The 23,131-nt window shown below is 43.9% G+C and overlaps 1 protein-coding gene across 1 annotated transcript; it reads left to right on the top strand.

Annotated features, from left to right (window-relative positions):
* Positions 1-6,315: 6,315 nt before the first annotated feature.
* Positions 6,316-22,865, top strand: Tex36 (testis expressed 36). Its single transcript, XM_036181522.1, has 4 exons — positions 6,316-6,366; positions 15,542-15,673; positions 16,376-16,459; positions 22,474-22,865. Exons 1-4 carry the CDS (start codon positions 6,316-6,318, stop codon positions 22,798-22,800), a joined length of 594 nt encoding a protein of 197 aa, XP_036037415.1. The 3' UTR covers positions 22,801-22,865.
* Positions 22,866-23,131: the final 266 nt, after the last annotated feature.

Here is a 23,131-nt window from a genome sequence, read left to right as displayed (position 1 = left end):
AGGGGTTGTTTTTCATCTCGGGGCTGGCTCTATGGGTAAAATGTTTATTATTGCAAGCATGAGAACCTGAGTTCAGATCCCCAGAACTCACATAAAAGTTGGGAGTGGTGGCCCACACATATAGCCCCAGTGCTGGAGGAAGGAGTGGAGACAGGACTGTGCTTGGTACTCCTGACCAGTCACTCTAGCTGAAATGGTAAGCTCCAGGATCAGTGAGAGACCCTGACTCAGAAAAATAAGGTGGGGAATGACAGAAGATACCAGAAGTAGACCTCTCCTCCTCCATTCCCCACACATGTGGACATATACACCCACACCCACATGCTCATACACATGCACACACACTTCCCCACACATATGCACACCAACACACACACACACACACACACACACACACACACACACACACCCCGACATGTACATACACATGCATATACATAAATGCATGCACATATAGAAACAAAAATATTCCCTCAAAAAACCTAAAGCTTCTTTTGTTGTTGTTGTTGTGTATTCTTTTCTGTGTGGAGGCCTACAAAGGTGTCCTAGTGAGATCTGAGCTTTCTTTACCCAGCAAGGCTGCATTAAAGGAAGGTTTGACCATGTGTGTGGTTACCAGGTGATTAGAAGGGTCTGCATTTGGCTGTGCTAGGGGAAGGTCGTTTGCTCTAACCCTTGGCTTTTCTATAAAAGGCCCTTTAGAAGATACAAGAGGGGCTGGTGGATATTGATCCAGACCCTCCCAAGGCTATCCTGTGTTTCTATCTGTTTCTCTCCCCTCTATCTTTCTACCTAATATCTCTTATCCCTCTCTCCTCAAGAGTACCCTGGGGAAAAGGTGGAAGCTGGTCTCCCATATTTCTGTTTGTGTATGTACATGCTCATGGGAGGGTGCACACATATGTGTGGATAAACAAGTATATGTGTGCTCATACATGTGGGGGCTGGAGGACAACCTTGGGTGCCACTCTTCAGTCATATTTACCTTATTTTGAGTCAGGGTCTCTCTCTCTGGCCTGAAGCTTATTTACTGGGTGTAGCTGACTGGCCATTGAGAGCCAGAGATCTTTTTCTCTACCTCCTAAGTACTGGGATCATAAGCATGCCAGTACTCACAGCTTTTCAAACTGTGGGTCGGAAATTGATTTCTGATTTTCATACTTGTAAGGCAACCACTTTACAGACAGAGTCATCTCTCTAGTCCAACTCATTCACTCTCTTGCCTCTGCCTCCCATTGACCTTGACCAGCTGGTCAAGGTCATAGAGGACTAGGTGCCTGTTTGTGGCTCTTAGGACTGCCTGGATGACCTGGCTCTTTGCTTTCCCTTTCAGCCTCTGCACCAACCCATGCATGGCCTTCTCCAGAGTGTCCAAGCTATCTTGTCCTTTTAAAGAACAGTTCTTCTGGCCTTTGGTGAGAGACTCTATGGTGATATTTTATTTGTATTGAAATGTGATTTTATTTGTATGTTTAATAAATAAAGTAGCCTGGGGGTCAGAGCTAATAGCAAGCCATAGCAGAAGCCAGGTGGTGGTGGCATACACCTTTAATCCAGATCACATGACAGGCAGATCTCTGTGCGTTCAAGGATACAGCCAGCACAGAGACACATGCCTTTAATCTCAATACCAACCATAGAAGACTTGGAGATCTGTATAAACAGGCAGTGATGAGGAGGTCATGTGGTTGGGTTCACAACCAATAAGAAGGCAGAACAGAAAGTCTATAAAAAAGACAGACACACAGGAAGTAGATCTCTTTGCAGAGAGGAAGGACAGCAGCAGCAGTGAAGGGCAAGAAAAGGTTTTAAGCTCTTAACTATTGCTCTGACCTCTTGGCTTTAACTCTGCCATTGGCTCTGTGTTTCTTATTTAACAAGATGGTTACATCAACAAGACTCCTCTGGACATCAGTCCTCCAGCAGGCTGTCCATCTGCCTGGGCTGTTTTCTCCCTCTTCCCTGATCTCACTGAAGTCATTCTTGATTTCTTTATCACCTTCCAGATTCAGGCTTCCATGCCAGATAGTCTCTGGGAACCTCTACCTCTTATGGTTATAACCAGCTACCTGGGTTGTAAAGCCTGCCTCTCCATCAGCCAGGCAGCTTCATGAGAACCAGCGCAGCATCTACAGTATCTACCATGGCGTCTAGCATACAACAGCTTCCAGTAAAACCTTTTCTGGAAAGCTCTTAAAAAATGTAAAGTGATGGGCATGGTGGCACATGTTTGCAATTCCAGAATTAGGAGGTGAAGGTGGAGAGGATCAAATCATCCCCTAAAACAAGGAATAGCCTCCAGCACTAGAACTACAAGGAGAGACGGGCATGTGGGCCTTCTACAGACTCTTGAATGCTTTGGACAGAGATTGTCTGAACTTCAAAGGCATCTGTGAAAAAACACAGGGTGAAACCATTTGCTATAAATGTTGAAGACAGTTCAATGAAAATAATGTGGATTACTCAGATTAGGGGACACTGCTCCTTGGATGTGTTGCTGGGGCTGTGTGTGTTTGCTGTTTAATGAGAGCTGATGTTGGTGACTGCAAGGGTGCTGGCCCACAGTGGGTTTGCAGTCATACTTGTGGAAGTATCAATTTTTTTTTTTTAAAGTTAAAACATACTCTTGCAGAGTCACCATCTTTCTGTCTAGCAAGTAGAGGACTTCAACTTAACGATCCTGCTTGATGCTTCCAGGAAAAGTGCTTTAGTACATCTGGGCTGGTGTGATTCTATCACATACTGGCTGTACAGCCGTGTTGAGTCACTTCACTTCTCTGAGATGCTACTTCCCTCCCTTGCCAATGGAGAGAATGACTAGTACCTGCTTCAGTTTCTATTAATGTCCCGCACAGGAGGCTGATGGTACATTGCAACACACAGGAAGCAGGGCTGTGGAGATGGCTCAGTGCATGGTGCTCACTGGGCAAGCATGAGCACCTGAGTTCAACTGCATAACCTGTGTAAAAGTCTGGTGATGTGCTGTGCACTTGTAACTCCAGCACTGGGCAAGTGGACACAGGCAAATCCTAGAGACTTTCTGGCCAGCTAGTCCAGCTAAACAAAGAGAATTTCAGGTTCAGTGAGAGACCCTGTCTCAAAAAACAAAACGAAACAAAACAACCCCCACCCAAAGAAACCAAAACAGAGTAACAAATGATAGAGGAAGACATCCAACACTGACCTTCATATGTGCACACACATATGTACACACACACAGAGAGAGAGAGAGAGAGAGAGAGAGAGAAGGGAGGGAGGGAGGGAGGGAGAACAAATGTACAGCTTACTGAAGTCTCTTCTAAGAGCTGTGGACAGCATCACAGGAACTGACATGGAGAACACAGCTCCCAGGAGCAGCAATTGCAGGAGGCTTGGTACACCCTGAAGCCAAAGGGAGCCCTTAACAGGAAGAGCTGTGGTTGTGGGGATAGAGCCATGGATGTGGGTAGAGATGCTTAGCTGCTTCCACATCATGGCTTTTTAGGGAAGGAGCCTGAAAGCTCAGCAATTTGACTCAGTAGGATATTAGAGACTATCATATACATCTCTTCCCTATCCTATGCTCATTGAAACCCACCAGCAGAAACACCACAGCAATGAGCAAATCCCAGCACAAAGTCAGGCCAATATCCTCCCAGGGAGCTGAGTGTCTGCTATCCCAGGAGCACACTCCTCCTGCACCTAGTGCCTCCTGCCTTTCCTGTCCCCAACAGTGCTTCCCTTTGGATGAACTAAGCCTGAGACAAACACTAGGAGAACAGATGACCTAGGGCCTTGCGCTTGCTAGGCGAGTGCTCTACCACTGAGCTAAATCCCCAGCTGGATGATGCAGTTTTTACACACCAAACCCCTGGCTGCACAGCAGGGTAAGATGGAAAATGAATCAGTAGTGGGCTAGCACACATAAGTGAACAATAACCAGCACAGCTCTTGGGGATGATATGGAAGGCATTTAAGTGACCGCAAACATGGAAGCACTTAGCAAACTTAGCCAAATGAAGTATGTTCATTGTGTCCATCCTTAATTTTCCAGTGTGCCTTTGAGCTACCAATATTTTCTGGGGTCCTGTGACCATAATGGCCACCAGAAGAGATGGCAAACTTCTTGCTTTTCTGCCATACCTGTACCATAAAGAATGAGTCTCCTGGGCAGTGGTGGCCCATGCCTTTAATCCCTATACTCGGAGACAGAGACAGGCAGATCTCTGTGAGTTCAAGGCCAGCCTGGTCTACAGAGCAAGTTCCAGGACAGCCAAGGCTACACACAGAGAAATCCTGTCTCAAAAAAAAAAAAAAAAAGAATGAATTAAAAAAATAAAGATTTGAATAAAATTCAAGATCAGGGTGTCGTAGCCAGCTGACCTTGCCAAGTCTTGGCTCTGTCTCTTCTGTTCTGATAGAACTTTGAGCTAAACACTGTTACAGCACTGCCACACCTGACTCATAGTGCCCTGTGTGAAGAAGTGTGGTCACATATTTCATCTCTGGGCCGTGAGAGAAAGTGTTGTTAATAGTGGCTGCCAGGGATGTTTCTTAGACCACTGAGACCATGGCAGGTATGGGCTAGGATTGGTCCAGGGTAACATCCTCATCCTCATCCTGCACTCTGATGCTGGGGTCAGATGCTACATACAAGGGACCAGGAGATAACAGCAGTCTCCCAAGTCTGGTCAGCTGCTGACAGGCAGAAAGGAGCCCCAGTATCCCAGAACCCAACTTAAGCACACCTGCCACGCTGAGCCAGTACTCAGCTTTGGATGTGAAAATCAATGTGTCCTATGTTTAGAGCCTGGTTATTTTGGGGGGGGGGTCCTCATGTTCCAGAATTTATAAAATCTTGCCCAGTCTGCTGAGTAGAGATGGAGTGGACATTATGATGTGCTCTGCAGTGTGGGCAGCACTGAGGCATCAAGAAACACTGTCGACTACCCTGGGTTGGTCAATGGGCAGTGGTATCCATGGAAGGGCTTGTGACATCATAGAAGTACTGCTCCATCTGGGGCTGTCATAGTGCCCAGCACAAGTGTCTCTCAATCTCTTCCCTCCTTAGCCTGTGGCTTTTGTGTTACAGCTGCAACAGGACTGTGGTACCTCAGGTGTCACACCCAGGAACCCATGTTGACAGACCTTCAGTACTGGCAGACGGTAAGGTCTCTTGTCACTACCATGGCAACTCTTGTTAGACCCAGAGATGAGATGATTGGAGAAGATGGGAGATGAAGACATAATTTCTTAACCCTGAGGATAGCTGGAGTCATCCTCCTGTGGATGTCCACTCACATCGCCGTGTGGAACAGCCAAGAGAATTGGTTGGGTGGCACCCAGCAAAGGAGAAAGACATGCAGAAAGCACATCACTAAGAGGAAGAGAGGCAGGTCTATGTCCTGACCCAGAGACAGAGGCTAGATTTCAGGAGCAGCCTTTGCAGCCTAAGGGTGGCAGGCAGCTCATGATTTCTGTTTTGTTTGTTTGTTTATTTGTTTGTTTTTCCCTTCATTTTTTAGAAATTAAGAAATTTTTTATTCTCTTTACATACCATCCACAGAAGAGTGACGTGTTATTACAGCTCTTTCTCCTTTAAATGTTTTCTCTAAGCTCTAGCAGCTCATGATTTCTAGCAGGGACCCATGACCTCGCTTTGTTTCTGGTGCCCTATCATTGATGATGTGATCCTCATGGAAAATGAAGTAAGAACACAGAAGAGAGTTTAGTTTAGAATAACATCTGATACATAGTTATGTACAAATGTTATCTCCTTGTGGCTTCTATGCTGTGCCAGGCAGGTGAGTGAGACTAGGAGTGTGTGTGTGATGTGATTAGGTCTGAGCTGGAAAGCAGAGAACACCCTGGAAGGAGACAGTGGCTGCTTTGGTCTTGGTACAGCAGCATGCTGATGTGAACAAGGTCAACTCCAGCCCAGGACTCCGTTGTCTGAAAACTAAGAGATTGAAACAGATGGTTGCTATGAGGACCAGGAAGGTGCAAATGTTTGCCATGTTCCCGGATCATCATCATCATCTCTCCAGCTGGTTTCTGAGAGTTCTTCAGCTGGGATCTGGTGGGTGGGACTATGCACATGCTTAGGGAACCTGATGCAAGGAACAAGTGAAAAGAACACCCACTCAGGGCTTAGAAGGCTCTGCCCATTGTGACATGAGCTCCCATTCCACGACAGTGGTGGGCATTCTCTACCTCCCTGACTGAGCAGCAATTGTGAAGATCGGAACAGAGTGGGGGCTTTTCAGATGTGTCAAGCTTGTGAGGCTATGGAGAGGTGAGGAATCCAACCTCGGTGCATTCAGCTCTTTGGAGAGAATGGCCAAAGGGAAGCGGTTCAACCCGCCTTTGGACAAGGTCGGAAGATGGGTAAGGAAGATGCCTTCCCTGCAAGCTTCTTCATGAAATGTGACAGTCATTGAGGGCACAGAACTGAGTTAGATTCCATTCTGCTACCTATGGCCTTTGAAGAGTCCCTTTCCTTGGCCTTGGTTTCTTTACCTGTTGTATGGAAAGCTCAACGATTCTTTCAAGGACTGAATGAATGCACGTGAATCTGGGGGAGGCAGCCCAAACCTGTGATCCTAGTACTTAGGAGGCTGAGGCAGGGAGATCGAGAGTTTCCAAGATATCCTTGGCTGCCTAATAAGACACAGTCTGAGAAAATAAGACTAAGAAAGAGGAAAGACAGAGAGAGGGGGGAAGGGGAGGCATGGGGATACAGAAGAGGGAAAGTGTAGTAGAAATCTTAAAGAGTTTTGTTAATAAAACTCAAACCCGAGGCCAGTTATTGGGGTGAATGCTGGAAGATCAGAGAAGCAGAACAAGCCACAGCTATCTCACCTTGCTAGTTCTTCAGGTGATCCTGTTTCCTCAGGCTGGAAGCTTCTGAGTCCTCCTCCACATGAATCTCTGCTGAACTGTGTTGCTCCAAAGCCTGAACTAACTACATGCTTTTTCTTAATTCCTGGTCCTCACGCCTTATATACTTTCCTCTTTCTGCCCCCACTCCCTGGGATTAAAGGTTGTGTTTCTGTGATTAAAGGCTTGGGTCACCATGCTTAGCTGTTTCTAAAGTGGCCTTGAACTCAGAGATCCAGCTAACTCTGCCTCCCAAGTGCTAGGATTAAAGGTGTGTACCACCACCACCCAACTTCTGTTATGGTTTACTCTTCCCATTTTCTAGCCACCATTTCTGGCTCTGTTCTAGTGGCTGTCTGTTCTCTGAACCCAGATATGTTTATTTTGGGGAACACAATATTTCAGGGAACACAATACCCACCACATTTCCCCTGTTTTTGTCTAAAATTAAAAAAAGGTTATAACTAATACAAGAAAAATCATATCCAATAAGTATATACAATATACACAGTCAAGATTACATTAATGATGTCTAGTCCATTAACATTTGACAGATTCAGGTGAAAAACTCCATTATCTATAATGTCCAGTCCAGTAACATTTGATAAACTCAGACAAAATTTTTTCATTACTTATCCTATCTTTTCTTTTCATAATAGATTCAGTAGTCTACCTTTTGTCATTTTTATATCTTCTCCTTTTTCTTTTTAGAGTAGATTCAGTGATCTACCCATTTATCCTATTATTTCTTTATCTTTTTTCTCAGGGTAGATTCAGTGATCTACCTCATATCTATTTTCTCTTTTTCCTTTTCTTTTTTTAACAAAACTTCTGAATCTAATCTTCATGTTCAGCTTTTTTCCTGATCATTAACAATTAACAACTTGTAACCAATCATCATAAACAATGACAATATCCAAAACTCATTAAACGACCGAAAACCTCCCATCCCACTTTTTGGGGATGTGGGCGTCATCTTCTTAAAATTACTTCCATCTTTAGAGGATCCTGAAAAGAAAATTTTGGGTTAATTGTCAAGTCCTGTATCATTTGTCCCACCGCTGCATAATGATAAAATGCAGGGCTTGTTTCAAGTCCTTGTTCAGGTAGTCTGTCAGGCTGTATCATCTCAGCCAGTCATCTCGAAATTGTCCTGAGCAGTTTGTAGTCCAGAGTCGATCTTTCCATGGTGTTAATGGCTTTACCATAGTCCATGTGGCATCATAGTCCATTGTGGAGTCCCATCATCCTTTTGAAGATTTCAAAGTCACTGTTAGGCATGATCATGGTTCCCTTTAGATTTTTTTTTTTTTTTTTTTTGGTGCTTCCTCTGTGGTTTGGAGCAATCACAATCTCATGTCTGTCTGTCTTTCGGAACCATGAATGTTCTTCCCTAGAAGAGAAAATCTTCACAGCAATTTCTTCCCAGCATTTCTCTTGCCAACCTTTTCCAAACTGACCTTTGCCGATGCTTTCTTCTAACATGCTGGTCCTGGCAATTCTTCTCTGAACAAGCAGCAGTAAATTCTTTGTTCCAGGTAGCAGCATCACCGCAGTCACCAACATGATGAAAAGCAGCCAGCAACTCGGAGCAGCAGTCACTGCCTCCATGGTCCCACCGACACTGTTTGTGTCTCTGCCCAGGCCGAAGCTTCTCCTAGGCCGGCCTCAACTCAGGATCCTCCTGCCTCTGCCTTCTTCAGTAAATCCTACCGGCATGTGCCACCACAGCCAGCCGAGTGTAGCTCAGGTCTGAGCTGGGGCTCACAAGGCCACAGGCAAGAGGCTATTTCATGAATTCATACCACGAACGTTGGGCGCCAGATGTAACATGAATCTTAAAGCATTCTTATTAATAAGAACAAACCCGAGGCAGGTTATTAGGGTGAATGCTGGAAGATCAGAGACACAGAACAAGCCACAGTTTCCTCACCTTGCCAGTCCCTCAGCTGGTTTTGTTTCGTCAGACTGGAAGCTTCTGAGTCCTCCTTCCAATGGCTCTCAGCTGGACTGTGCTGCTCCAAAGCTTAACTAACTACATGCTTTTTCCTCTTTAGTGGAAATGAAGAATGTGGGAATCAAGAGAGAAGGGAGGAGAAAGAAGAATGGAAAGGAGGAAAGGAAGGGAGAGAAGAAAGGAGGAAAATCAAGAAGGGGGAAGGAAGAAAGGGGAAAGAGGGGAAATGCTTGGCACAGGGTGGGCCCTTGAGAATGCTCACGGGCAGCAACTGTCGCCTGCTCAGCTGCTCCCGTTTGCAAACACCTGCCTTCCAGCACTACACCCTCACTATCCTATGAGCTGTCTCTGCTTCCTGGAGCGTGAGCTCTATGGGGGCCCTTGTCACTTTTCCTCAAATGTCACTTTGCCTCACTAGTGCTCCATCAGTGCCTACACGAGGATCCAGTGCAGAAAGCACACTCGGTACTTGTTGAACGAAGTATTCTTAAACTCCCAAGTCCTGTCCAGTTTCCATCAGCAGACGATGAAACAGACAGAGCTGGGGAGTGTGTCCTTGACCAGACCTCAAACTCCCGGGCTCAAGCTATCCTGGCACGACCCCTGTCTGGTGATAAAACGAACAGCAGAGTTGGGCATGCTGTTGTTCTGGTGTCTTCTAGAAAAGTTTGCATCTGTCCCCAGTGTGAGGTCTCATCTTCTCGGCCCAAGGACTTCTCATTTGCTCTTTAATGTGGACATTCCATGCACTGCCAGTTTTCCATGTCCAATTTCTTCAACTTTTTTACAAAAGGGGAATCCCTATGTCCTCCACTTTTGCAACCAGAAGCAGAATCTGAGAGAAGATTTGTGTTCAAAGCATTTAAGGCAATAACATGGGGTATAGCACGAATTGTGAGAAGGTCTTGTTAATAAAATCAAACCTGGGACCAGGTATTGGGTTAAAGCTGGAAGATCAGAGAAGCAGAACAAGCCACAGCCACCTCACCTTGCCAATTCCTCAGCTGATCCTGTTTCCTCAGACTGAAAGCCTCTGAGTCCTCATCCCAATGGATCTCAGCTGAACTGCTGCTAGAAGCCTAAAAGCTTAACCAGTTCTAGTTCTTGGTCCTCATACCTTAAATACCTTTCTGCTTTCTGCCATCACTTCCTGGGATTAAAGGCATGAGTCACCATGCCTGGCTGTTTCCAGTGTGGCTTTGAACTCACAGAGATCCAGATGGGTCTCTGCCTCCAGAAGGCTAGGACTAAAGGTGTAAGTGCCACCATTTTCTGGCCTCTATATCTAGTGGCTGTTCTGTTCTCTGACCCCAGATAAGTTTATTAGGGTGCACAATATTTTGGGGAACACAATATCACCACAATGGGGGAGCAGAGAGATTTGTAGAGGGTTTTTTGTTGTTTGTTTGTTTGTTTTTTGCATGTGTATGTGAGTAGTGTATGAGCATGTCCACAGGTGTGGGCAGGTGCCATGCATACGTGTTTGTGGGGGGCCCCTGAGGTTGATGTCAAGTATCCTCCAGAATAACTCTCCCCCTTAGACATTGAGGCAGAGCCTCTCACTTCAATCTGCAGCTGGCTGATTGGGTTATCTAACCAGGCATCTTGTTCTGGAGGTTCCACATCTGCCTCGAGCTCAGGAATGACAGGTAGATTACCACTCCAGCCTGGCTTTTCTGGGGTGTTGGGGATCTAGCCCTCAAGCTTGCATGGCAAGAGCCTCGATGTTTACTTAATCAGTCATATCTCTAGCTCTCAAACTGAAATTTTGTTTGTTTTAAAGGAAAAGGGAAAATGTTTTGGCCAATTTGGGGTTTTAGAATTTACAGCACTGATTACACTTAGCATCACCTTAGACTAAGGCAAACAAGTTTTGTCTAGTGTTGCCTTTTTAAAGTGTAAAAGAAAATATACCAAAATTAGAGGGCTGCTGGGGGACTAACAAGATGATTCATTCAGAAGGGCAGAGGTAGGCAGAATAGCCGATCAGCACTTCCTAACTATAGTGTATCTGTATCTCATATTCATGTTCTCTCTCTCTCTCTCTCTCTCTCTCTCTCTCTCTCACACACACACACACACACACACACACACACACACACACACACTGTAAACTTCATTTTAGTCCATTAAGATCAAAAGTAATATGTGGAGTATATAAAATAAAACAGAAAAGTCTAAGTAAAATAAAATTTAATGCCAGCATAAATATGTGTTAGAATAAGAGGCTGAGACTAGGAAAACATTTTAATCTAGGTTCCCTGGGAGCCAGAGTCAAGTGGGAAATAATGTCTCCCACATTTAAATTTTATCCTACTTTATTTTAGTTTACTTATTTTTTGAGACATGGTTTTACTATGTCACCCTGGCTGGCCTGGCCTGGAACTTATTATATAAACCAGTGTGCTTTAAAATCACAGAGACCTGTCTGCCTCTACCTGTGTCAGCCACATTGTTGTAATGGCCTATGGTGGGAAAAATGTTTCTCAGACTAAACAGCTTCCTGTTTCTGTCATCTAAATATCAGTTAGGATTACATTTGACTGACTAAAATGCTAACTATAGGAATGGAGATGTAGCTCAGCTATCTATCTATCTATCTATCTATCTATCTATCTATCTATCTATCTACATATATAGCCTGTGCTATGTATTAGCATGTGCAAGGCCCTAGGTTTGGGCTTTGGTCACCAGCATGGCAGGGGAAGCACTGATAGTGTCTTAACAAGACACAGATTTGTGTTTCTTCTTAAATAGCAGCAAAGTGCAGAAGCAGGCAGATAAGAGGTGGGACTCTGCTTCAGGGAGTTTTCAGAGCTCTGGGTTCTTTCCAGCCTTCTGTTCAACCATATTCATTGCCAAGCTAATCCTTACCATGTAGTAGTGAGTCTACACTCCAGTCAGGGAAACAAGAAGATCAAGGGACAATAATACAGAAGCTATCTCTCTTCTCAGGCTACCCCCTTTATCAGGAAAACAATGCTTTTCCCAGGAGCCTTGCAGGCTCATGGGTTCACATAGCAAATATAGCTGCAAGGGAGTATAGGAAGTTTATTTGTTATTTAAATCAACTACATTAACACTTCAAGTGAAGTCAAGTTCTGTTCTGAGAGACAAAATGAGAATCTACACATCGTGGGTCAACATTTCATGTCATCTTCCAGCCACAAGCCCAGCAGGGCAGCCTGGTACCCAGGAGTTAGAAGGAGAGGCATTGGTCGGTCCACATCCTTAGCTTAACTTGAGCCTCTGGCAAAAGTCCTCCCCTGCTGTCAGCACCTAAGAGCGTGAAAAGGATTGTGCTGATCATGAAGTTTCCGGAAGGAACTTTAGATGAGTTGGGAAAATTAAAGAAACTGTTGGCTGTGAGTCAGCTGCAGCCCATCTGCGAGGACAGTAATTGTCCCATTAGAGGTGACAGTCATTTTGCAGTTGACCTTGCTGGTTGTAATCTGGCTGTTGCTGAGCAGGAAAGACTTTCTTTTCCTCCGACTTACTTTCATTTTCCTATTTAGTATTTCAGTCATTGAGTGATGGAAGGCAGTGAAAATTTCACCATCACCTAGTTAAAAAGCTGTATTTCACGGCTACACTATCTAACAGAAGGGTTTATTCCACAGCTATCATGCTATAGCCATTAAATATATATTTTAAAAGAGTGAAGTTAAAATGCCAGAGCCATATTTTTAAATAGTGATTTAGTCCACAGACTTGCAGAATATAAATGAACTCAAGTCAGTTGTCAGCTGATGTGAGCCATCGTCCCTGCTGTCAGGGCAGCCTCCCCACCAGCCTGCTCTCGTGGCTTTTCCAAGAGGGTTGCAACGTAGCTGGATGGAGGGAAACAGAGAGAGGCTCCACTTGGAGCTCACTTGCACTATTTATACTTATCTTTAAAAGTGATTGTTTAGAGATCAGCAGGTAAAGGCACTTAGCATGCAAATGGACAACCTGGGTCCAATCCCTGGAATCCCATCAAGGGAGAAGAAGAGAACCAACTTCACAGAGTTGTTCTCTGACCTCCATGTACATGCACTTTACATGCACATATCATGCATACACATGCGCACAGTAATAATAAGTAAACAACTAACATCGTTTAGGGCCTTAGGAGATAGCTCAGTCAGCAAAGTGTTTGCCTTGCAAGTATGAGGGCCCAAGTTTGTTTCCCTGATCCCATATAAACAAACAATATGGCAGCATCTATTTGTAGCTAAGTGCTGGGGAGGTGGAGACATGCAGATCCTAACTAAGACTTACTGGCCAGCTATCCTTTCCTTATTTGGCAGGCCCTGAGTCCCAGTGAGAAATTCTGCCTCAAAAACCAAGATGACAGCTCCTGAGGAATAACACCCAAGGTTGACCTCTAGCCTCAACATGAACATGCACACACATGAACAATAATTGTTTGAAAATGCTTTTAAGTTTTAATACAGAAATAATTAGAAATATATATAAGTTGGTTGAGAACTTTCTAGTGTCTGTGATAAAGGTGCACACCAGGGACAATGTGGTCTGTTTTCTGTAAAGTGTATTTGTTTATTTCACATATAACACATGGGGGCTCAGTTAATGTTGTTATCCCAGGTGGTGGTGCAGGTAACGAGGAGGGAAGGGAAGGGTAACAAAAGGTTTGTGATAAATAAAAAGGCATTCAAAAGCTGGATGGTGGTGGCCCACACTTTTAATTCTAGCACTTGGGAGACAGAGACAGGAGGATCTCTGTGAGTTCAAGGCCAGCCTGATCTACAGAGCGAGTTTCAGGATAGTCAGGGCTACAAAGAGAAATCCTGTCTTGAAAGGCCAAAAAAAGAAAGCATTCATTGTTTAGGGGTGACATCAGTCATCCCACATGGCCACATGTGACATAACATTATGAAGCCTTTTAATTCTTATATCATCTATATTATCCAATGCATGCAAAATATCCATATGTAGAATTGTATGTCTACATCAGGATGTTATGGTAGTCTTCAAAGCACTAAGGGGAGGGGTGATGGTGAAGATTTTGGGAGAATGTTATCTCCTCTACTTGTTTTGTGGTTCTGAGGATTGAACCCATGCTAGGCAAAGCACTCTACCATGGAGTGCATCCCCAGCTTTTTTTTTTTTTTACTTTTTATTTTGACACAGACTCTCATTGAGTTGCCCAGACAGGCCTTGAACTTGTAATCTTCCTGTCTCAACCTCTTGAGTAGTGGGTTACAGTCTTGCACCACCAGACCTGGCTGTCTCCCTGTGTTTTTCTTCTATTGAGTTTTTGAAGCCAAGCTTATACATTACGAGTCTCACCAGGAACAATGCCTGAGGTCCCACAGGCAGTCTCTTATATCACAGGGGTGTCTGCATGCACACAGCCAGTGGGCTTGCCTGGTGGCTTCGGTGTTATTGGTCTCATTCTTCTGAGCCCACAGGTAGCTGCCGAGACGCATTTGGTGGTAGTTCCTTTGTTACACCATGTTCTTCTAAGTTACCCACTGTTTTGTGTGCACAGTTTATTTAGTCACGACAATGGTGCTGGGTTATACATCTGTGAGGTTCAAACCCCAATGCCAGGAAAGGAGGAGAGTCACGGGAGCCTGGAAGGTGGACGAGAATTTGGGAAATTGTAGACTGATAAGACACATTTCATATACTAGGTAGGGAGCCACTGGCACACATTGGTACACACTGGCCACATACAGGCAGGTGACACATGAGCCTACAGACAAAAATACACAGGCAGCTTGAAAAAAGGCCAGCCTTTGATATCAAGGCTACATTTACATGGAACCCACACAAAAATGGCACTCCGCCAGGCATAGTTATGTGACATATCATGTAACTGTTTATTTTTTGGGATTCCCAGGACATCTAGTATCACTCATTTTGTGATGACTCATAGTCCTCCAGTGTCCAATGTCAGTGATATTGTAGCTGATTCACACCAGATAGCCATATCAGTGCCGTGTTATCTGAACACAAAACTTACCCTTACAACCTTCCGTTCTCAACAACTCCTGTCCACTCTGCCAAGTCCTGTGTGTCTTCTGGCTTCTTTACGGCTGGAGAGAATGCCTACAATAGCATTTATAACACACTCACTGTTGCACAAATGTCAATCAAAAGCCACCTGAACACACAGTTGTATCCTAACTTGGAGGAATGGAGAGATAATTACAAAGTTAGCCAATGTACTTCAATAGGGAAAAGGGTGGTTGGGGAGATGGCTTAGTTGGTAAAGCATAAGGACATGAGTTTGATCCCCAGAACCTGCATGCGAAGCTGGGAATGATGGCACACAGTTGCAATTCCAGTCACAGTGGGATGGAAGCAGACAGAAGATCTGCTTGTTGCTGGTCTAGCATGCTTGGCAACTTCCAGGGCTAAGAGTAGACCCAGTCCTGAGAACATGGGCTGGCTACTAGGCTCCAGGTGCCAGTGCTTCTAGGCCAGAGGAGGACCTCAGACCACATACTTCTGTCATCTCCCAGTACCTCCACTCATACTCTCTGCCAGAATGTGGAAACATTTCCAGATTCCCTGAGACCTTGAATAGGAAAAGTCCCCTGTAGCTTGAAATGTTTGTTTGGAAGGAATACTTCAAAGTTACATGGGTTTTTACTATTCCTCCAGCATACCAGAAGTGCTCAAACTGTGTTTTAATCACTTTGCAGAGGAAGCCCACACTTGGCACACGGATTCAGCTGTGTCTGGTTCTAATCAAGCTGCATGTTGTGTTTCCAGTTCCCTCAAATTGGAGTGGTGCAGAAGACACCAGAATCCATCACAAGTGCTACCCTGAAGGAAATCCACTGTCCATACTTGTCTCAGCAGGTGGAGAGGAAGCTGCCGCCAATCTACAAAATCCGAGAGAAGGTTAGACAAGCATGGGCCCCAGGTACAGGATCCCAGGGCTCTTCCGAGGACTTGGCATTTTGGTCAGACAATGAGCTCATTTGCCCATTTGCCATACCCAGGTTCCCTGTGATGGATCCAAGTGCTCTGCATCTAGAACTGCCTCCTGGTCCAGACAATGAGCTGGGGTTCTCCATGGGAACCTGTACTCATTACCAGCCATGGTCTGCCTCCCTGGTCAGTTCATGAGCAATGGCCCCTGCCTCAGTGGCATGAAGGAGGAAGCAGAATGATTTTAACATCGATATAAACTGCACTCACCGTGAGCCTCAGCCCAGCCTCAGGACTTGTAGAATCTGGTCAGGTCTCCAGGATTTGGTTCTGCCATCCTTATTAGTCAGATAAGAGGTTGGCTCCCACACTGTCAAAAGTCCTTGCCAGCCTTTGGTTCTGTGCATCTATGCACTTTTGCATCCTTACCTCCAAAGACATTTTTGAAAGAGAATTTTTCTGATTTCAGAGATTTGGTCATAGGGAGCCCCACACTTGCGCCCACATCCCTCCTCCTGTGCCGTTCGCTCCCCGTTGGTGATGGACCTCATTAGCTTTACTGAAAGGTTCCTTTGTCCCATCTCTCTTCCGTGCCCATCCCTGTGCCCCAGTCTGAGCTCACCCCACAGTTCTGACATGTACCTTTCCATCTCTGTCCTTGTTCTTCTCCAGCAAGCAGCAAGCAAAAGCGGCTTCCCCTTTTCTATGCATGACAATCGCCACAGTTTTGAGAACTCTGGATATTATTTTGACGCTGTGAGTACCTTTTGCAAACTAGTAGGGCCTTAGGTATAGCTCAGTTGTAGAGCTCTTGCCTAGCGTGTGGGAGGCCCAGGGGCCCATCGCCAGCTCAGCAAGCAGGCAACTGGAAGAATGGGGAGGAGTGATGAGACTCTTGATTTCTAAGGTGCACAGATTATGGATAGACATGTGTTCCTTAAAACTGGAACCAAGTCAGAACAGCTTGGGGTCTTCAACAAGACTCAGGAAAGGTCACTAAACAGAAGCCCCCTCTTGAAGCTCTCAGAGTCGGAGGAGTTTTTCAAGCCTGCACAAGCCTTCTGCCTCCAGTCACGCACAGGCCATGCTTACAAAATGTCCTCCCTCGGAACTGTCCCTTGTGAGAGTCCTCAAGTTATCCCAGCGGTGGCAAGTCCCCTGCCACTGGAGAGCTTAAGGTCTGACGGGACTTGTTAGCAGCGTAGCATAGCACTGGGTAGAGAAATATAACAAGCTGCAAGCCGAGTTTTCAAACTTCTAGCAGTGACAGGAAAATTTAAAGACCAGGTAAAATTTAATAAAACAGATAGAACATTTTAAAAGTTTCAACTTTGATACTATGAAAGTAACAGATTTGGTAAAACTTCAAACTTAGACTTTTGCCCTTTTCTTGGTCTGTTGCCCAAGTATTTTGTATCTTTGTTTCTTGTGAGGCTCTGTCATTGACGTTAGGTCACAGCTCCCAGCTAACCACACAAGACACCACTAGACAAATTTAGTGCTCTACAGTGTAATGTGCTGCCAAACTAGGTCAGGTGGGCCAGATGTATCTTGTCTCTTTTTAAAAAACTGAATTACATTATTTATTGTTTGGGAATTCCATGCCTGTATGTGATGTGTTTTGACAGAACCTACCCCCATGCCCTCCCCTCCTCTTCCTCCCCTATCCCTGCACTCACCTTTTTCCTCTCGACTTCATGTGCTCTGTTCTAAACCACAAAGGCCATGCCAGATGCACTTTCAACTTAGAATATTTCAGCTTCCATTGAGTTTATTGATTGTAAGTCCAAAGGCATTTGCATATTTTATTTAACCCAATATTTCCTCCAGATTGTCAATTCAACATGTAATAGAGCAATTCACATAAAATTACGTTTTAACAAATTCTTAAGTGTTAAAACAATTTGATTTTTTAACATTTACTATGTGTGTTGTTAAATGTGTGTGTGGTGGTGTGTGTGTGTGTGTGTGCGTGTGTGTGTGTATGTGTGTGTGTGTGTGTGTGTGTGTGTGTGTGTGTGTGTGTGTGTGTGTGTGTGTGTATGTGTGTGTGTATGTGTGTGTGTGGTGTGTGTGTGTGTGTGTTGTTAAATGTGTGTGTGTGTGTGTGGTGTGTGGTGTGTGTGTGTGTGGTGTGTGTGTGTGTGTGTTGTTAAATGTGTGTGTGTGTATGTGTGTGTGTGGTGTGTGTGTGTTGTTAAATGTGTGTGTGTGTGCGCGTGCGCGCGCGTGTGTGTGCGTGTGCGTGTGCGTGTGCGCGTGCGCGTGCGCGTGCGCGTGCGCGTGTGTGTGTGTGTGTGTGTGTGTGTGTGTGTGTGTGTGTGTGTAAGTCAGAAGACAACTTGCAGAAAGGAGTTGGTTCTCTCCTTCCACCACGTAGGTTCTGTGGATGCAACTTTCTGTCTTCAGGCTCAATGGCAAGAACCCTGACCTGCTGAGGCATCTCATTGGCCCCATAACAATTATTATTAATCAGTTATTTTACATTTTCCTTTCAAAAACTAAATCCTTAAAAATCTGATTTACATGTTACTAATCTCAGTTTAAACTGCTCATGTTCAAGCACTCAATAACTAGCGGCCAGTGGCTGCTATGCTGGACATCACAGGTTAGCGCATCTTAGGCAGAAGAATGTGTCAGGTGAGCTTCAGGAACACTTACCAAACTTGAAAACCCACATGACAAAGGTGCTGTGGGCAACATCCTTTGTTTATTAAGTCTTTACTACACACCAGTGTTTCATATTATCCCATTTAAGCCCTGTAGCACTCTTATGGGCTAATTACTCTTATCCTTGATATGGAAATGATAAGTCTGAGAAGGACTGAGATGAAACATCATGCCCAGAGAAATCTTTCCCTCCACACAACCTTGTTCCAAGTAAACATGAGTAGCTTAACCTAAAAACCCATTTTGCCTTTGAATACAGACTCAGAATTTCCACCCTGCCCTCTCCAAGTGGAGTGCTTAATGTTTTCTTTATAATAAAATGTTTATTTTTATTTTACTCTATGTGTATGAGTGTTTTGCCTGCATGAATGTCTGGGCACCATATCACCACATGCATACCTGCTGCCCATGGAGGTCAGAAGGAGTCAGATGTTTGAGCCCACTAGGTTTCCTAGTGGCTGTACCCAGCAGGACTCCATAAGAGGTTGATTGATTGGACCACGGGCCTGGGTACCAGGTGTTTGTAAGGGTCTAACAAGCAAGGGGGAGGTCTTTTGCTCCACCCCTTGGCATTGTTATAAATAGACCTTTGAACTAAAGCCCTGGGTCCGTTTGGATAAGGATCCAGGTCCAGTTGAGTCTATCCTGTGTTTTTTTTTCTCTGCTTCTTAACTTTCTAAGTCTCTTATCCCTCATTCCTCAAGAGTTCCTGGGGTAAATAAGTGTGGGGGCTGGTCCGCCACAGTCGATCCTCTAGAACCGGATGTCAGCCACTATGTGGATGCTGGGAATCAAACCTAGGTCCTCTGCAATAGCAACAAGTACTCTAAACTACTGAGCCATCTCTCCAGCCCCACTTAATATGCTATCTAAATTGCCGCGATAACATATGCTCATCAAAAAAGTCAAATAGTGTTGAGATGACTCAGTGGGTGCTTGTTGCCAAACTGAAGACCTGAATTTGATCTGTGGGACTCAGATGGTGGAAAAAGAACGAACTTTCCCAAGTTGTCCTCTGACCTACACACACACACACACACACACACACACACACACACACACAAATAAGTATTTTTTGAAAGTCAACACAGATTTATGTAAAATTACAAATAATATTTGCATTCCTGTTTCTCTTTTCAACTCTTTACCCTGATGATTAACTGCTGATTGGGGTCTAGTGGGCAGATCCACTAGAGTGTGTATCTTGTTAATGACACACACAGGCTTGGGCCCTCGCACCTTAGCAGGGTGATGAGAGCCTTCAGAAAGGTTCTGGAGGTTTCCCAGCGTGTTCTGTGTTCTAGAATAGCTTACATAATCTTAACATTGGATTTTCAGTTTATGGTGGTTTGATAGAACTTGCCCACAGGACCCAGCACAGGGCCGGTAGCTGAGTGGAGTAGTTTGCCTATTGTACAGGAGGTCCTGGTTAAATAATTTGGTTTATGAAACTGCTTAGGTTTGGGTTTGATACGCTTTTAAGAACAAGCTTTTTGCATTTTATGTTGACTACCAGTCTGTCTACTCAAACTTTCTGCTTCCTATTGCACAGAGTTTAATGATGTGTTTCCTTAAAATTTAACTCATCCATTTCAAATTTAATGGTAATGTCAATCAAAGTACCCATACTTCTCTATTTTTTAAAATATTCTTCAGTTGACAGTTGAATTCAAATACTTGTCATTTTTGTTAATGAGATTATTAAAGCTATGAATATTCTCTAGTTCTGGCTACACCAAGAAGATATTATTATTCAGACCTAACCAATAATTCTAATACTGTTCCATTGTCTGAACAGAGCTAAAGCTCTCTGAAAGGGTTACTTTTTTCTTGGAGAAATTTGCAGGCGATCATTTTTATATCCAGAGGGTAGTACCTTGTTAATACACTTCTTAAACATTTACACTTGTAGGTTACTATTAGGAAAATATCAGACGTCAGAACGAGAAAATAAATGAACAAATAACATTTAGGCAAACACATCATTAAAATCTGTGTTAATCAGACATAATTTGTTTGATTAGTATTTGCCTCCAAATAATCTTTATTTAATTTTTAATTTCTCCTTTAATAGAGCTGTTTGAAGGATTCCTTGAATTTCTAATGTGGCCAGAATTTGTTAGGTTACATATTTGTTGCTAATATCTAATTTTGGTGTTACATTAAATTTTATGGAGGACACTCTGTGATTTTGACTTTTTGAGTAGCAGAGATTATTTTTGCATGTGATTATTTTAAAGTGTTTCATTAGTGATTAAAAAGATTATATAGCCCCTCATTTAATTGCAAAGTTATTAGCTGAGGACTGTTAAGTTATGAACTATTTCTTATTCTTTGTCTTGGTCTGTCAATTTCTGCTTCTAAAAGTTACTCTTAAATTTCAACCCTTTTTGGTTTTCCTTTAAAAAGTTTAGTATCAGGTCTTGTATAATAATAATAAGTCTCTGTGTCATTATTTGGGACCTGGCTGGCAGGACAGAGAAAGACTTGTTACAAGTATCCCTCAGCCTTACGTGTTTCTTTTAGTCATGGATCCTTTTTTTGCATGTGTTGCACCACAAAGTGTAGTTCCTTTGTCTTTATGAATTAAAAAAAATATTTTTACTAATTCTTTGAGCGTTTCATATACACATATGTGTATTTTGATTGTATTCAACCTATTTTTTCCCCTAATGCCTCCCAGATCCACCTCCCGGCTCCCCACCCCTTCCCAACTTTATGCCCTTTTTTGTTGTTGTTTTTAAATAACCCACCAAGACCTGTATACTCATGGCTGTGGAGCATCCACTGGAGCCTTTCACCTCCCATGACCATACCCTTAAAGAAAACAGACCCCTCTCCCAGAAGCCATCAACTCTTATAACTCCTCAGCTAGGGGTGGGGGCTACTGAGACCCTCCCTACCCCATGCTAGATTGTTGACTAGCTTGATCTTGTCCAGATCTTATGCAGGCAGCCACAACAGCTGTGAGTTCATAGGTGCAATAGTCCTGCCAGGTTCAGGGTGAGTTTCACTCTGGTTCTCCCTGACCTCTGGCTCTTAAAATCTTTCTGCTCTCTCCTCTCACACTCTATCTACAGTATGTAAATGTAGTCATCCTGGGTATCTATGGGGATTGCTTCTGGGATCCCCTATTGACACTAAAATCAGCAGATGCTTGTCTCTTATAGACAATGCACAATACATATATTACCCATGTTACCCATGCATATACTCTAGACTACTTCCATGTATTGTAAATGCTGTGCAAATAGTTTTAATATTGTCTAGGGAATTATGATAAAGAAAAAGCCTGTACATATTCAGTTCAGATATGATTAAAATACTTTTGTTACACACACACACACACACACACACACACACACACACACACACACAAATATTTTCCATCCTGGTTAGTTGGATTTGAGGGTGATTGAAGTAGGGAGGCAGATGCCAGCTGTGGTACTTTGCAGATTCTCTTTCATCCTGATTCAAGCATCCTATCAGGCCCTGTGGCCACCTGGATGATGGGCCCTTGTGAGCAGTCAGCCTCATTTTATTGGTGCAGGGTCTGTGTAACCTGCTGTCTATCTCTTTTCAGTCCTTTGTGCCAACATTCATTTTCCTTCTTAGTTTTTACCCCATTGTGATGAATCAAATGTTTAATTCTGAATACATGGAGATTCTCAGGTTCACATGTAAGGTGCCAGCTGCTAACAAGCAAGCCTGTGGGCAGAGACCAGAGATCTTGCTCCCTTTGGGAGATGCCAAAAGGGTAGGAAAAGAATTCAATCTACTGCATCCTGAGAGGCAGCCAGGAGTGGTGCTTCCCTGGGAATTGAGGGTTCTTAGCAGGTTATAGATATATGGCTGGGGTCCCTCTGGTTTTACCTTCCCTGTCTCTAAAAGTCCAGTCTCCTTCGTCGCAAGGGAAAAACAGAACAGCAATAAGGCACTGCCAGGATGTTGTTGACTTTTGAGAGTCAACAGGTTGGCTTTCATAATGGTTGTCTTACATACGCATTTAAATACATGCATGTATTTAGCTGATTTCATTGAAATCCTCAGAACTGTGTGACCTTGTGCATCTCTCCCCTAATCTTGTCCCTCCTCCCTAGGGCTTGGGACGCAAGAAGATCTCCCCAGATAAAAGGCAACACATTTCTAGAAATTTCAATCTCTGGGCCTGTGACTTCATCCCATCCCATTTTGATGGCCTTTCAAATAACCAAACATCATATGTACATAAGGAAGCCAGGGTAATCTCAACTTTCCGACGCTTCCCTAGATGTTACGATGAAAAATGGAGTGCCTTCAAGTTTTTTAAGGACCAAAACTATGCAGAATTTTTGAAAAAACAGCCAAATGAGGAGTTTTCTGTTGACACACAGCCAAATGAGGAGTTTTCTGTTGACACAAAGGCCGTCTCTCCACAGGAGCCCTAATCCTTCCAGAAGATTCTTGATGAGTCTTGTGATGTCATCTCATCAGGCATTCATAAAGTATGTCTCTGACCCAACCCTTTTGTGATTTTCATAAGGCTGAAGATATTTAAATTCTTACAGAGTTGTATGAAGCTATGCAAATGTGTAAATAAACTGTTAAGGTTGTCACATTTACCTTTGGGGGAGTTAAAAAATGATGTACTTCATATACGATTAAATTTTCATTCTGAAATTCAAACAATGCAGAGGAGGCAAAATGTCCCCTCCATTCTGTTTCAGCTTTGACCCTTGTCCTCTCACTAAAAGTCATTCGACTACTTGTTTCAATTCT

This window comes from Onychomys torridus, chromosome 1 (assembly GCF_903995425.1).
Source record: "Onychomys torridus chromosome 1, mOncTor1.1, whole genome shotgun sequence".
Classification (NCBI taxonomy): domain Eukaryota; kingdom Metazoa; phylum Chordata; class Mammalia; order Rodentia; family Cricetidae; genus Onychomys; species Onychomys torridus.
This window is presented reverse-complemented; position numbering and strand designations above follow the sequence as displayed.

Excerpts from the sequence above, each read along its gene's own strand:
- Tex36 (XM_036181522.1), top strand. The coding sequence starts at position 6,316 with ATGGCCAAAGGGAAGCGGTTCAACCCGCCTTTGGACAAGGTCGGAAGA. Across the intron at positions 6,367-15,541 it reads TGGACAAGGTCGGAAGATGG|TTCCCTCAAATTGGAGTGGT; the intron begins GTAAGGAAGATG and ends TTGTGTTTCCAG. Across the intron at positions 16,460-22,473 it reads CTGGATATTATTTTGACGCT|GGCTTGGGACGCAAGAAGAT; the intron begins GTGAGTACCTTT and ends CCTCCTCCCTAG.